The following is a 15,395-nucleotide window of genomic DNA, read 5'->3' on the forward strand; positions in this document are numbered from 1 at the left end:
TTCCTGAAGGTGATAACTGCACAGATATGAAAAGGCGCGATCACAGGGATTGTTCGCCGTGGCATTATCCATCCCTGACCGACAATGCGCGTGTCCACCAAAAGAGAGCAATTAGGCGAATCCTTGCGTATTCGTGCACTGGACTCCCTTGAACCGCTAAAAGTGAAACTTTTGTTTCTAATTTTTTCAAATGTTTATTTATTTTTGAGAGAGAGAGAGAGAGAGAGAGAGAGAGAGACAGAACGTGAGCCACGAAGGGGCAGAGAGAGAGAGGGAGACACAGAATCTGAAGCAGGCTCCAGGTTCTGAGCTGTCAGCACAGAGCCCGACGCGGGGCTCGAACCCACGGACCGTGAGGTCACGACCAGAGCCAAAGTCTGGCGCTTAACCGACTGAGCCACCCAGGCGCCCCTAAAAGTGAAACTTTTTGCAATCAATACATGACTTCTGGAGTAAGGCAAAAGCACAATAAAAATCTTAGAAAAAGATCATTGGGACGGCTGCCACAAAAGGACCTCGTTGCTAAAGTTAAACTCACTGGGCAATACCCAAGTGTGCGAAGCCTTGTGCGAAGCTCTGTGCGGAGTCATGACTTGAGTGACACACAGCCTTGTCCCCTGGGGGTTCACAGAGAGAGGTGGGTGGGCAGGCTCCGATAGGTTGCTGACTGGGTCAGGCCATGAGGCAGTGGAGGAGAGGCAGCGAAGCCTGACGGGGAAGGGCAAAGCTTCAGGTAGACTTGGGGTCAAGTTCTCAGGTGGTGGGAGAGCCAGGTGCAAACAAAGGGCACGCGGCCTCCTAGGTGCCGGGATACAGGCGTGCAAGCAGGGGCGGGTCGGCGGCAGGGGTGAGGTTATTTCGAGGAAGGCTTCTCACTTTCCCCTCCCTCCCCCTTTCTTTTCATTTGCACGAAGGCCTTCAAAACCCTTCCAAATTAGCATTATGTGTTCATGCAACTATCTGGGAAAGCATTTGGCATTGCCAGGGAATAGTGAAGCTGTGCCTACCCCGTAGTCCAGCGGCTTCCTCCACGTACAGACCCTGGAGGAACGCGTGCACCGGGGAACAGTGCACCAGGGTGTGGGACACACGTCTCCACCGCAGCATTGCCACTGGTAGCCCCAAACGGGGGACGCCCCGGTGTCCACTCGCCGAGTGAACAAAGCAAATGTGATATGGTCACGTGAGCAACGAACACGGATGAACTGCAGTTATACGCGATGTGGCTGATCTCACCAGCAATGGTGCACAACAGGAGCCAGAAGAAGGACACGGAAAACGTAATCGAATAGGCCGGGAGAGTGGTTACTTTCAGGGGAAGGGAGGTGATTGAGAGGGAGGAGAGGCACCCCTGGGGCTTTTACATCTTGACCTGGGGCTTCATGGAACCGCGGTTCTTTTCACCGTAAATATGTTTTGTGCTCTCTTCTGTATGTACCTGTCGTAATAACAAAATACGACAGGGGTGCCTGGGTGGCTCCGTCGGTGAAGCGTCCGGCTCTTGATTTCGGCCCAGGTCACGATCTCATGGTTTGTGAGTTCGAGCCCCGCTTCGGGCTCTGTGCTGACAGTGCATAGCCTGCTTGGGCTTCTCTCTCCCTCCCTCTCTCTCTCTCTCTCTCTCAAAATAAATAAATAAACTTTAAAAAAAAATATGAGAGAGAAGCAATGGAAGCTTGTGGTAAACAACACTTCCCAAAATATAGAAGGGCATAAAATCACAAGTGGAAAATAAAACCCTTCACCCTCCTACAGGTTCCCGCCCCCACCCCCCCCACCCCCCCACCTTTTAGTCCCTGGAACTGATTGCTATCAGCACCCTCAGGGGTTGAGCAACAGCCATCCAGAACTGATCTGGGGGCATTTTACACCACCACGTGCACGTAGAGCCTTTTTAATAAATGTGTGTGTTTTCCTAAATTGGATTGTAGCAGGCGTGCTGTCCTGTGAGCTCTGATTGCACTGAAGAATGATAGCTCTTGGATATTTTTCCATGGTAAGCGCTGCACTACCTAGCTTTCTTAAGTGGCCACTTGGATTTCACCGTACGGGTGATCACCACCTATTTCGGAGGCCACGATGTTCCGACACGAGGGAGGTTTCCAGATTTTTTATTGCGCTTCTGAAATCCCACAAGAGACTTGACATACAAATGGCTTAACTAACTTTCCGAAGATTTCTCGGCCAGAGGCATTCCCTCCCACTTAGGGGGTTTGGTGAATGTTTGGGCTGGCAGAGGAGACCTCGTCCATGCTGCCGTCTCAGAGGGATTCATTTTCTGCTCTCGGAGGAATTAGGGCTGCGAAATCTGGAAGGTGAAAAACGAGACCCAGAAAGTCACGCAGGTAGCAGCAGCCTGGGGCCACCTGGGCAGACAGGGTAGACCAGATGGGGGGCCTGGGTGGCTCAGTCGGTTGGGCGTCTGACTTCAGCTCAGGTCATGGTCTCACCGTTCATGGGTTCGAGCCCTGTGTTGGGCTCTGTGCTGACAGCTCGGAGCCTGGAGCCTGCTTTGGATTCTGTGTCTCCCTCTCTCTCTACCCCTCCCCTGCTCGTGCTCTGTCTCTCTCTGTCTCCGAAATAAACATTAAAAAAAGAAAAAAAAATTAAAAAAAAAAGGGTGGGCCAGAACCTTCCCCAAAGGCTCCTGGAAAAGGGAAAACTCTCGCTCGTCTGTGTGTGTGTGTGTGTGTGTGTGTGCGCGCACGTGCGTGTTTCCCTGCAGCACCCAGCGCTGGTTTTACAGGGAGACAACATCTTCTACAAGAAGACAACAGTCAATATAAATCCAATTGGACATAATGACTGAATTTCTCTCCCCCCACCGAGATGGTGACAGTGATTTCTCAGACGCCTTTTAGTTACAGACAAGTTTCTGAACAGAATAATTAGGTTTGGGTCTTTGCAGCCTGCCCTATTGGACTATTGATTATATGCTAAAACCTCCCGCCCTGAGGATGTCTGGGTGCGCAGTCAGAACGGCGAGCGGGCAAAGACAGCTCTGGGCGGGGTGGGGGCAGGTGGGGGTGAGCCTCCACAGAGCTGCGTCCCCAATCTGTGCTCCCCCCCACCCCCACCGAGTCCTCTGCTGCTGAGGACCACCTGTGGGCACCCCCAGGATCAGACACCAGCTGCCCCAAACCATAAAGTTCCAGGGAGCAGAGTTCCAGTCTCCACTGCGCTGGCTTCACACCCGTGTGACATCGGGCAAGGCGGTGTCCCTCTCTGGGTGTTTCCTTGTGTGGAAAGGGCAGCCCTCGGAGGCCCGGTCACCTCCAAGGCCCCTCCAGCCCTGACGTTCCATCCCAGCACTGCCAAGAAGAAATGGAATGAGGCCCACACACTTGAACCGTGTGAGTAATTTAAAACTTTCTGGCAGCCACATCCAAAGAAGAAGCAACAGGCGAAATCAGTTTTAATAATATATTTTATCTAACCCAGGGTATCTAGAATAGTATTGCTTCAGCATGGAAATAATGCAGAAGTTATTATGAAACACTTTACAGTTTTTGTACTAAGCCTTCACAATTCAGTGTCTTTTAAAATACAATATAAGAAGGAGGTTGGAGAGGGAGGGAGGCAAACCATAAGAGACTCTTAAAAACTGAGAACAAACTGAGGGTTGACGGGAGTGGGAGGGAGGGGAAAGTGGGCGATGGGCATTGAGGAGGGCACCTGTTGGGATGAGCACTGGGTGTCGTATGGAAACCAGTTTGACGATACATTTCGTATTTAAAAACAAATACAATATAAGTACTGACAGCACGTCTCAAGCCTGGTCGCGTTCAAGCACCCCAAGGCCACGTCCAGCTGGTTCATCTGCTGCCCAGCAGATGAGGAAACCGAGGCTCAGCTGGCTGGGGCAGAGTCGGCTCTGGCCCCAACGCTCCTCACCGGGCATCCGACGCTAGTCCTGTGGCCCCACTCTCTGCGTAGCTCTGTGCAAGTTTCCTTGGAGAGACAGAGGAGGAAAAGATCACTTTCTTTGCTCTCAAGGAGTTAATGATCCGGGCGGGCGGGGGGAAGAATGAGCCCAGATGAACCTATTGGCTCACTGCACCCTGGCAATGCTTTAGTGGGGAGCGGGCTCACAGGGCTTCATGTGTTCCTAGAAGTAGAAACCCAGGGAGGGTGGAGAGAGGACTTGAGCTGGGCTCTGGGGCCGAGAATATTTGGAATGAGGGATGAGGAAAACGTGAATAACGTCTGTGGCCGGGGCTTGGGAGGGGCCGGTCCGATCGGAGCAGAGGGTGGGGGCTGGAGGGTGAGGTGGGGAAATTGCAGACCCGTAAGCGCTAGGCACAAGGGTTTAGACAAGTATCAGGGCTTAGGCTCTTGAGCTGGGGCAGGGCTCGTTGGAAGCTGTGGCTCATGGAGATCCGCTGGGTTCCTGAAGGATTGGAGGCAGCACCCAGCGCCAGGGAAGCCGGTCGGGGGGCTGCTGGAGCAGGGGTTGGTGATGGGGATTGGGGGCTAAGTGGGAAGAAGAGCCATCCCGTGGAATTGGAGGAAGCCTGTGCCGCGGCCGTTGCTTTGATGGGGAAAATGTGTCCGGCGTGATGACATGTTGGGCATTTTACTTCTTGCTGGGCTCCCTTACCCAAGGGCAGGAAGGTCATTCTAGGTGGATGGATCTGCCTAAGCAAAGTCTCGGAGTCAAGAACAACAGAGGTCGGGGGATTAGGGGGCCGGGATGGCTGCAGGGGAGGGGGCCTGAATGAGTCAATTACACGGGGCTTGAGTAAGCAGAGACAGCCCTTCCTCGTGGCATCATAAACTGGGCTTGTTGGTGAATCAGTGGCATGGCGAGAAAAAGGGCTTTCGAGTCAAACCAGGCAGGAGGAGACAGGGCTTCGACAGGTAGAAGAAGGTGACCGTGGTAAGGGGAGGGAGGCGAGGGGCCAGCCTGGAAGTAGCACGCACTGGGCGGGAGAGGAGACACCTGTCAGAGAAAGGGGCAGTTCAGTTAGTTACCCTCAGATGATCCGGGACCATGAGTCAGCCACCGCCTTCACTGAATACTTATTCTGTGCCAGGCAGAGAGGCTCTGGGGCGGGGAGGGGGGGTGATGTGGCGAGCAAGACACCAGAGGCCCTGACCTCAGCTTGCACGGAGGAGGATGCAAAAGTCAGACATGAATCACAGCCTCATTGAAACTGCAGTTATAGTAAAGTGCCAGGAATGATGGACGTAGGGACCTATCAGCATCGCTGGGGGTCATACGTGCGAGGGTCCGCGAGGACTTCCCCGAGAGGAAATACTTTTCCATCCATTTGCCTTTTCTCCTTTCAAAAGTTTATTTAGGATCCAGCAAGAGGAGACTTTAACACTACAGAACATTTCAAGACTTTAGTTACAGAAGAATAGCACATTATTCGCACTTGTATTTGGCTCTCCCTTTTACGCGTGTTGTCGGCAAGCAGAAAAATAAAAACTAGCGTGTGGCTAAAAGAGAAAATAACTAAATTTCTATGGAATCCTTTAAAATGGGAGGTTTGGCTTATGTTAAAAGTCCATCCGTGTACTTTTAACTTACTTGTGTCTTGACCTGACACATAAAGGCTAAGGGGGAATTAAGTAGGACCCTCTAGGCCGCAGAAATGGCCTGAGCAAAGGCTCTGGGGTGAGAAGGAGCACAGGGTGTATGGACAGATGGGAGACTAGGAATGAGAAAGATAACCAGACAAAGAGGAAGAGGAAGAGCTTCTCAGGCAGAAGGAGGGGAGTGTGCAAAGGCCCTGAGGCAGAGAACCCACCTTGAGGAGAGCCCATTGTGGCTAGAGAGGGAAGGCAGGGCAGGGTGGCCTCAGTGGTATGGAGGCTGCATGGCCCAGAGTGGAGAGGGCCTTTCAGTCCAGGTGTCCTCAAGCTGCCACGCCGGGGCCCTCGGGACTCACAAAGGCACCTGAATCCATGTGAAAGCCTAGGCGAGTACGAGGGATTTTGATTTCGGATCAGAGGCAAGGGCAGCGTGGCAGGTGAAAATGGAGGGAGTGGCTGAGGCTGGACAGGTGGGTCCCCTTGGGCCACATTGAAGATGTTTGACGCTGTCCCAAGTGCAAGGCCACTGAAGAGGTTTAGACCAGGAAGTGGCATGACCGCCCTGGTGTTTTGGGGCTCTCCCCAGCTGGTGGTGAGGGGAGTGGACTGTGGGAGGCCTGGGTGGCCGTGGGGGTGGCCACCCGCTGTGGTCCAAGTGAGTGTGGGAAATCAAAGCCTAAAGCTAATGAAACACTGCTCTTTGCAGCTGGCTGGCCCCTCTGCAGACTTCAATTACAGCGAATGTCCTCAGACAGGTTGGTGATTCTATTAAAGTGGCCAAACCTGGAGACCTGCATTTTACAGATAATGCTGCATGAAGCCAGTTAATTCGGTGATTGAATTATTAAGTTAGAGCATCTATGACTTAATTCGATCGGCAGTCGGCAAGGCATCCTTCAAGTAAATTGACGTTTACTTGGCCATCCCCTCCTCGGCCACAATAGGTTTGGTTAAATTTTAAACAGAAAATGTTCTTTTGCAGTATGCAGAAGGACGCGGAAACAAATGGAAATGAAATGCATTGGTTCCCCGTTGTAGCCTCATTATTTATATGTATGCTCAGCAACTGATAGAGTTGGCTTGAAGAATCCGCGTGCGCGCGTGCACGCGCACACACACACACACACACACACACACACACACACGAGACTCTTAACTGTCTTAACTGAATGGGATGGATCCTGGCTGAGAGCTCTCCGTGAGCACTTGAAAAGAATAAAGCTTGCTATTGTTTAGGGTAAATAAATATCAATTAAGCCAAGGCGGTGGATGGTATTGTTTTGATCTTGTATGTCTGCTGGGGTTTTTTTGTTTTGGTTTTGTTTTTTGTTTTTTTGTCTAGATGTTCTACTGGCTGCTGAGAAAAAGGTGTTGAATCCCTCAATTATGATTGCGAAGTTGTCTTTTTTTTCTCCCTTTAATTCTGTCTGGCTTTGTTTCCTATGTTTGGAAACTATTATTGGCTACGTACACGTATGATTGTTATGTCTCCCTCCCGCATTGATCGCTTTTACCATCACAAGAGCTCCTTCTTCCTACCTCGGTTTAAAGTTTTGTTTGGGAATCTACATGATCTGACATTAGTTCGGTTACCCCAGGTGTCTGTGCTTACAGTTTGCATGGTATATTTTTCCATCTATTTACTTTGAATCGTCTGTGTCTTTATATTTAAAGAGTATCTCTTACAGGCAACATAGAGTTCAGACTATTTTTTAAAATCCATGGGGCGCCTGGGTGGCTCAAGTGGGTTGAGCGACTGACTTTGTCTCAGGTCATGATCTCGTGGTCTGTGGGTTCGAGCCCCGCGTCGGGCTCTGTGCTGACAGCTGGGAGCCTGGAGCCTGCTTCGGATTCTGTGTCTCCCCCTCTCTCTGCCCCTCCCCCGCTCATGCTCTGCCTCTCTCTCTCTGTCTCAGAAATATATAAACATAATTTTTTTTTTAAATCTATTCTGACAATTTCCGTCTTTTAATTGTAGTGTCCATTAACACTTAATGTAATTTTGGGTATGGCTGGATGTCATCTATCATTTTATTTATCGTTTTCTACTCGACTCCTTTGTGTCCCTCCTTTCCTGCCTTTTAAAATTACGTGAATACTTTCTAGAACTCCATTTAATTTTAATTTCCTGGTAGCTGTTTAGCTCTTCTCCTGTATATTTATTTTTTACGGTGATGGCTCTAGAGATGACAATATACATCCTTAACTTTTAACAGTCCATTAACAGTTAATGACACACCACTGCATGTGACGTATAGAAGTCTAGCTACTTTATAGCCTCATAACCACCCTCACCCTTTAAGTGGCAGTCATTATAAGTAACACGTCTAAACATGTCCGAAATCCCTCAAGACCGTGTTATACCTTTCTTTCTTGACACTGTTCTACTTTTAAACAGTTAAATGTTTATAAAGGGAAAAGATGAGTCGTTTGCATTTAGCCAGCTATTTTAATTTACCTTTCCCAAAGCTCTTCATTCTTTCCAGAAGATCTGGGTGTCCCTTCAGTCGGGCTTGAGACAGAGCACAGCCCTGCCCGTCCCTGGGAGGCCTGGTCCACATGTGGTCCACACGTGGCCCATGTTCTCAGGACAGCCATCCCTGCACTGAAAGCCTTTGTCTTTTCCAGGCATCCACGGAAAGGAAACTTGTGCACAGAGGACTGACCATCTGTCTCAGTTCTGTGCACACTGTGGTCATTGGTCCTTGCCAGGCCCCTTTCTGGGTTTATTTCTACTTCTTTCCACTTTCCCACCTCATCCCTGATCCCCACGCTGGCCCCCCCTCCCCCCAAAGGCACCCACGCCCCCTGCATAGCCTTGAATGGGAACGAAGCCCCAAAATATGCAGTGATGTTCCTGCACTTTTGATGAGCCAGCACGGAGTCATGCCAACAAACTTGCTCTTCTCTGCCCTCTCCTCCTTCAGGACTCAAGCCTTTGTGACTTCGGTGCAGACATGCTGGTCATCCTGTATGCCGCCTCTGATGGCTACGTGGTACTTCTCCCCATTTCACGTATTTATTTAGTCCCTAGCGATAGAAACCAGGATTGCCTCCAGCTGCGCATTGCTGCAGACGACACTACAATGAGTAGCCCTGATCTTGCCCCTTCAGGGATTTCCCCGAGACACAGACAGGGAGAGACGTTGTTGGATCAGAGGGTGCACGCTGACTTAATTCCACCAAGCGGTCCTGATCGTCCTCCAGAAAGGCTGTACGGTCCCCACCCTACCCCCAAGGTAAGAATCTCCATTTCCTCACATCTTCACCCACAAATGGCAGTTACCACCTTCCTAATTGCTGCCAGGTTGATGGGTGTTGGGCTGTTTCTCACTGTGCTGTTTGATTGATCGGCATTCCTCTGATCACCGCTGTGCCTGAGTGTCTCCTCATGAGTGTGGTAGCCATTTGGGCTTCCCCTTCTATGAACTGCCTGTTCCACCCTGTGCCTGGCTCTCCACTGGGTACACCATCTCCTACCTCTACCTGTGTGTTAACGAGGACATCAGGTTTTGCTAGCTTCGGGACCATTGTGTCTCTTCAGGGTGCCTTTGTTCATTTCTGCTCTGACCAGTATTTGCATTTCACAGTTTAATGCCCAGGAGATGTTTGTTTTCCTTAATTCCAAGTTCTCTCATTGTGGGAGTACCTGAGAACTTTCCCCACGGACCACCTATCCCTTCCATGTCTTTATTCAGCACGGGCACTTTTCCTATGCCAGAGAACACCTTTTAAAAATTTCATTTCATTTTGTTTTAATTTCAGTATAGTTAACAGTGTTATATTTAGTTTCAGGTGTACAATATTCAACACTTCTGTACATTACCCAGTCCTCATCACAAGTGCGCTCCTTAGTTCCCATATCCTATTTATCCACCCCCCTTCGACCTGTAACCATCAGTTTGTTCTCTATAGTAAAGAGTTTGTTTCTTCGTTTGCTTCTCTCCTTCCTTCTCTTTTTTTCCCTTTGCTCATTTGTTTTGCTCCTTAAATTCCGCATATAAGTGAAATCACATGGTATTTGTTTTTCTCGGACTTATTTTGCTTGGCATTATGCTCTCTAGCTCCATCCATGTCATTGCAAAATGGCCAGATCTCGTTCTTTTTTATGGCTGAGTAATATTCCTACACACACACACACACACACACACACATACATATACGCATATATACACACACACCACCCTTCTTTATTCACCAGTCAGTTGACACTTGGGCTGCTTCCATAATTTGGCTATTATAAATTATGCTGCCAGAAACATAGGGGTGCATGTGTCCCCTTGAAGTATTATTTTTGAATTTGGGGGGTTATTACCCGGTAGTGCAATTCCTGGATCATGGGGTGGTTCTATTTTTAACTTTTTGAGGCACCTCCATCCTGTCTTCTACATTGGCTGCACCAGCTTGCTTTCCCACCCAAAGTTCAAGAGGGTCCTTTTCCTCCACCTCCTCGCCAACACCTGTTGTTTCTCGTGGTTTTGAGTTTAGCCGTCCTGACAGGTGTGAGGTGACATCTCATTGTGGTTTTGATTTGCATTCCCTGATGATGAGTGACGTTGGGCATCTTTTCACGGGTCTGCGTCCCATACCAGAGAACATTTAATGAGCGTGAACGTCTGCTGTGCAAGCAGCACGATGCAAGCATCATCTCCCTGAGTCCCCACAACAATTCTGGGAGGGGGACCTTTTATCATGCTTGAGGGACAGATGAGAAATAAGGCACAAGGGATTTAGTATATACCCAGAGTCACAGAACTTGTAAAAGTGACCCAGCCAGGATGCCATCGATAGCTTAGATTCAGGCTAGTTTATCTCAAATGATGCCTCTTTCAAATAGCTGCTATGTTCCTAGCAGCTCCCTCTCATTCATGCCTTATCATTCCTAAATATTGAAATTCGCTGAAAAAAAGTCAACCTTTGTACCTTCCTACCCCCTATGTTTGGAAAAGGTGGGAGCAGGTGGAGGCAGGAGGCTCTGTGACCGAACACACCAGTCTGAGTTCCCGGGGAGAACAAATGTGTTACTAGGAGGCTTTCTCAGAGCCCGCTCCTCAAGGAGTAGCCTGTAGGGGGCGGAGGGGAGAGGTTGGGCTGGAACAGAACCTTCCCCTTCTGGCAAAGGTGATTTCTCTCTGGTTCCCATGGCTCTGCATCGGAAGGGAACCCTGCCTGCTCCGTGCACATCCTCTTTACAGGTATTTAATGAGATTTGGGAATCTCAGTGATGAGCAACGAATGTCCCTTGTCCGGATACTTGGAGAGACAGAGATCATTGATCGTACTTATGGGAATATTGTTCCTCATGGATAGACAAGTTCTGGAGGAAGTAACAGTTCCGTGAGGGCTTAACGGAGAGGGAACTGTCTGTTGGTGGAGGTGGGGTCCACGAAAGGAGAGCTTTTCCTAGGAAGTGACATTAGGGCCGATAATGAAGTTTGAGGAGATAACTAGGGGAAGAAGAGGAAGAACTTCTCAGGCACAGGGAACAGTGCAAAGGCCCTGAGGCAGAGAAGCACTGAGAGGAACCAGTGTGGCTGAAGGGGAAGCCAGGTGCTAAGTGATTTAGGAGAAGGTTGTGGAGTCCCAAAGACCCAGACCAGACTGCACTTCCAAGGCTGGATCTTCGACCTGGAATGCCAGGACACTGGGTATATATGAAGGCTGCCTGAGTCATGGGAGACCCTCAATTTACACGATCAGGCTGAGATGGACCCAGGTGGAGGCAGGAGGGTACTCCTTTACCCCCTCCTCTTTCAACCGTCTCCTGTCTCCCGCTGGCTCACCTCTCACCCCACCTGATTCTTACCACCTTACTGTATTACATTGTCCTGCGGCGTAAGAATGTCCGTCCGGAAGCAATGTTAGTGTCTGTTTTATCAAAGGCTCCAAAAACCCCCACCCAACCATCTCACTCAGTCATGCATTTTGATTACATTTTTCCTTATTATGTTTAATAATTACCAAAATTCATATGTGCATGATGCCTTCATCATTTATATACTAATAATGATTGTTATAATAACATGATATTAAAGGCGATTTGAAAAATTAGAAACTTATGGCCATAAAAATATTTTTAAACTTTTTTAAATTTGAGAGTGCATGCGAGCAGGGGAGAGAGGCAGAAGGGGAGAGAGAGAGAGAGGGAGAGAGAGAAGGCGAATCTTAAGCAGGCTCCGTGCTCAGCCCCCAGCCTGATGCAGGGCTCGATCCCACAACCCTGGGATCATGATCTGAGCTGAAATCAAGAGTCTGACACTCAACTGACTGAGTGACCCCGGCGCCCCCCCACAAATTTTTTAAAGCTAATGCATATTCATAATTTGTTACAGTTCATTTAATACACAAGGTAGTGAATTAAGACGTTAAGTGATAAAATCATTACAGCTGGATAAAATTCTGTTGAAATGGAATGAAATATTTGAAGGCATAAAGAATATAATGTAAATTTTTTGACTGTTGAAGGAAACTTCATTGTATTTTTAATTTTTTTTTTCAATGTTTATTTACTTTTGGGACAGAGAGAGACAGAGCATGAACGGGGGAGGGGCAGAGAGAGAGGGAGACACAGAATCGGAAACAGGCTCCAGGCTCCCAGCCATCAGCCCAGAGCCTGACGCGGGGCTCGAACTCACGGACCGCGAGATCGTGACCTGGCTGAAGTCGGACGCTTAACCGACTGCGCCACCCAGGCGCCCCGTGTATTTTTAAGTATAAAACGTGGTTTTTGCATCCGTGTACCATTTATGCTTTATCGGGTACATTTAATTTTGTTTAATGTTTGTTTATTTTTGAGAGACAAAGAGAGCACGAGCAGGGGAGGGGCAGAGAGAGAGGGAGACACAAAATCTGAAGCAGAATCCGAGCAGGCTCCAGGCTCTGAGCTGTCGGCCCAGGGCCCGAGGTGGGGCTCAAACCCACGAACTGTGCGTGAGATCGTGACCTGAGCCGAAGTCGGATGCTAGTCCGACCGAGCCACCCGGGCGCCCCTTCCATCTGGTACATTTAAATGAGAGTTACGACGGTTTATAAGGTCAATATATACACTATAACCCAAACCATTTACATTTATTAAAAAAAAACATTTTAGATTCCAACTCAGATATGTGGTGGGGCATACATATTTTTAGAGGATTCTTTCGTGGGTATCCACAAAAAGTTTGGAGACCCTGTTGTGGGCCTTGGTGTTGCAGGTGTGGTGGCCGAGATCGAAGGGAGTAAACACAGACAGTAGCATTTTCCCCGGTGCCAGATGCCTCCAGCCAGCCGGGCCGGAGTCGGTGTGCCCTCCTGTGTTCTCCTGTGTGGACGACACTGCCAGCAGAAGGTACAGGCACCCCCAGAACAGCGATTTTCCTCGCTTACACCATTACTGTCTCCCCAGCATCAACCATAGTGCCTGGCACGTAGTAAGTGCTCAATAAATACTTATCGGATGCATGAACGGCAGACGCACCAAGCTCTCCCTTTGTGCGGGGCCCTGCGTTCAGGGATTCCCATTTAATCTTCACCACACCCCTGCACCCGGCCCAGTTAGTGTCCCCATTTTAAAGATGGGGAAACCAAGGCACAGAGAAGATAAATAACTTGCCCAAGGTCACCTATCAAGGAAGTAGCAGAATGGGAGCCGGGCATCCTTGTAAGAGCCCTTAACCGTGACACCTCAGATTCTCTGGGCTCTGAAACTCCAGGCGCTTTCCTGAGTGTGATACCCTCCACAGCCATCTCCGCGGCTCCCTGCCATCTGCTCTCTCCTCCTAAGTGGTTTTCCTTCTCTCTCTGTTTAATATTTAAGGTGACACATCCTGGGACATCCCGGAGTCCCCATGTTACTGACCTACTTACTTATCCAGCCATCTTTCTCACACATCAGGGGCAGCAGTGGGAAGCATGGGGGGTGCGCGGAAGGGAGGAGGGGAGAGGGCGGGGAGCACCACTCATCACCCTCTGCTGTGAGCAGCCCTCCACCTGACAAGAAGCCAAGATTAATAAAACAAGGCCGGGCTCCGCTGCTAGGAGGCCGCAGCAGGGTAACATCGATTCGAAGTGGCTTTCCAGGGAAACGGCTCCGGCCCCTCCCACGCCCTAGAAGGACCTCCAAAGGTCCAGCTACGTCAGGGGGACATCTGTCTGTTTCTCAAAGGTGGGTTCTTACCCCTGGCAAGTGAGGATTACAGCTGCCCATCACCCCCCAGCAGGCACCGTGCCTGTCTTGACCAGACTCCGCGGGCACCGGGCACAGCAGAGGACTGCAGCGCACAGGGTCTGGGCCGGCTGCCTCCTCAGTCCTTTTACTGAGAGGCCTCGCACTTTCCTGGCCTCTAGTGTCCTCTGTCCAGGGTGACATACTCCTGGTGGCCCCAGAGGCCCAGGCCTGCTGCTCCTACTTCCTGAGTCCTAGGCTCCAGGGCCTGGGGTCTTCACATCCTCCCAGTGGGGAGCGGGGTGGGGAGCGGTGACACTGAGAGGTGTCCCCTTTCTCCCTGTTTCCGCATCTCCTACTCGAGGGTGCCCAAAGGCTCACAGTGACACCCTGCATCCTGCTCCAGGGGTGGGCGAGCACGGGAGCCGCGGGGTGCTGAGTGGCTTCCCTCCCAGAGATCTGTCCCTGGCTCCCAACACCCTCTGAGCCCCTTCCCTGGCACTCTCATCCATCAGCCTTCAGGTCCTCACGGCCAAGCTCAGGGGCACGAGGCTCAAAGAGCAGCTGCAGCCAGCCCCTACCTGGGACCAGGTGAAAGCACTCATCCCCGACTCCTCATCTTGGCCCCTGACCTTAACCCCAGGACTCTTGACGTCCGCTGTGGGGGCTCTGACTTCTTCCCTTGACGCCCCCCCCTTCCCCCCCTCCCCCCGGGCGGCTCCGGATGGGGCGCCGTCGGTCGGGGGCGGAGAGCCGGGTAGGCCAGCGCTGGTCCGGGCGGGGGGCTGAGGCCGGGGCTGGAAGGTGACGCCCTCCCGCCCCCGTCGGCCGTGACGTCAGAGCCGGACCGGCTAAAGCGGGCGGCGGCGGCGCGGGGCGCTGGGGTGGAGACCGCTACCCGGAGCCGCGCGGACGGACGGAGCCCACGGCGCAGGGCAGGCGACCCCGAGGTAACGCGGGACCCGGCGCGGGGACAGCGGGGCCCGGCGGAGGGCGGGGAAGAACCCCAGGGGCGGGAGGGTCTCCGTCTCCGGGGCGGCCGGGGGGCGCCGGGGCGCAGGACGCACGGGGCGCGGGGGCCCGCGGCGCTTTGGGAGCGCTCGGTGGCAGGAGTGGGACCTCGAGGGCGGCGGAGAGCGGGACCGCCCCCCTGTCGGCCCCGGGTTGGGGGGGCCCCGACGCCGCTCGCGGGCGGCAAGGATCCGGAGCGCAGGTGCCCCCGAGAACGCGCCCGCCGCAGGTGAACCGAGGCTGGGACGCCCGTTCGCGCGGCCCCGGGACCGTTCCTTCCGCCCCGGTGAGGTCGGGGCGTTGCGGGCGCCGGGAGCCCCCGACACCCGCCGCGGCCCCTCACCGCGCGCCGCGCCCGCAGCCCGGCCTCGGAGCCATGGCCCTGAGCGAGCTGGCGCTGCTCCGCCGGCTGCTGGAGAGCCGCCACTCACGGAAGCTCATCCTGTTCATCGTGTTCCTCGCGCTGCTGCTGGACAACATGCTGCTCACGGTCGTGGGTACGTTCGCACCGGCCGGCCCCGCTCCCCGGGTGCCCCTTCCCTGGGGGCTCCACCTACCCGAGCGCGCCCCCCGCGAAAGTTGCAGAACACGCTTTGCAAAAAAAAAACCGCATCCCCTTCCACCCCCGAGTCTGCCGCGCTGGGCGACTCGCAGCCGCGTTTTGTGGCTTCGTCTTCCTGGTGGTCAGGTCAAAAAATGT

General features: G+C 52.0%; 1 protein-coding gene and 1 non-coding gene across 2 annotated transcripts in view; one reads left to right on the plus strand and one right to left on the minus strand.

The window, feature by feature from the left end:
• Positions 1 to 322: 322 nt before the first annotated feature.
• TRNAQ-UUG (transfer RNA glutamine (anticodon UUG)) lies at positions 323 to 407 on the minus strand. Its single transcript has one exon. It is a non-coding gene; the product is annotated as a tRNA-Gln (tRNA).
• A 14,183-nt stretch (positions 408 to 14,590) lies between these two features.
• The window catches only part of SLC18A2 (solute carrier family 18 member A2), a 38,789-nt gene continuing 37,984 nt past the window's right edge, over positions 14,591 to 15,395 (plus strand). Inside the window, exons 1-2 of the mRNA XM_047073501.1 lie at positions 14,591 to 14,634; positions 15,057 to 15,192. Coding sequence (XP_046929457.1) covers positions 15,072 to 15,192 — 121 coding nt within the window. The 5' untranslated portion in view covers positions 14,591 to 14,634; positions 15,057 to 15,071. The remainder of the gene's footprint in view (positions 14,635 to 15,056; positions 15,193 to 15,395) is intronic.

Source organism: Lynx rufus, unplaced genomic scaffold (genome assembly GCF_022079265.1).
Source record: "Lynx rufus isolate CCGP_SWC_20201006 ecotype Redwood Valley unplaced genomic scaffold, mLynRuf1.p SCAF_11, whole genome shotgun sequence".
NCBI classification, from domain to species: Eukaryota; Metazoa; Chordata; class Mammalia; order Carnivora; family Felidae; genus Lynx; species Lynx rufus.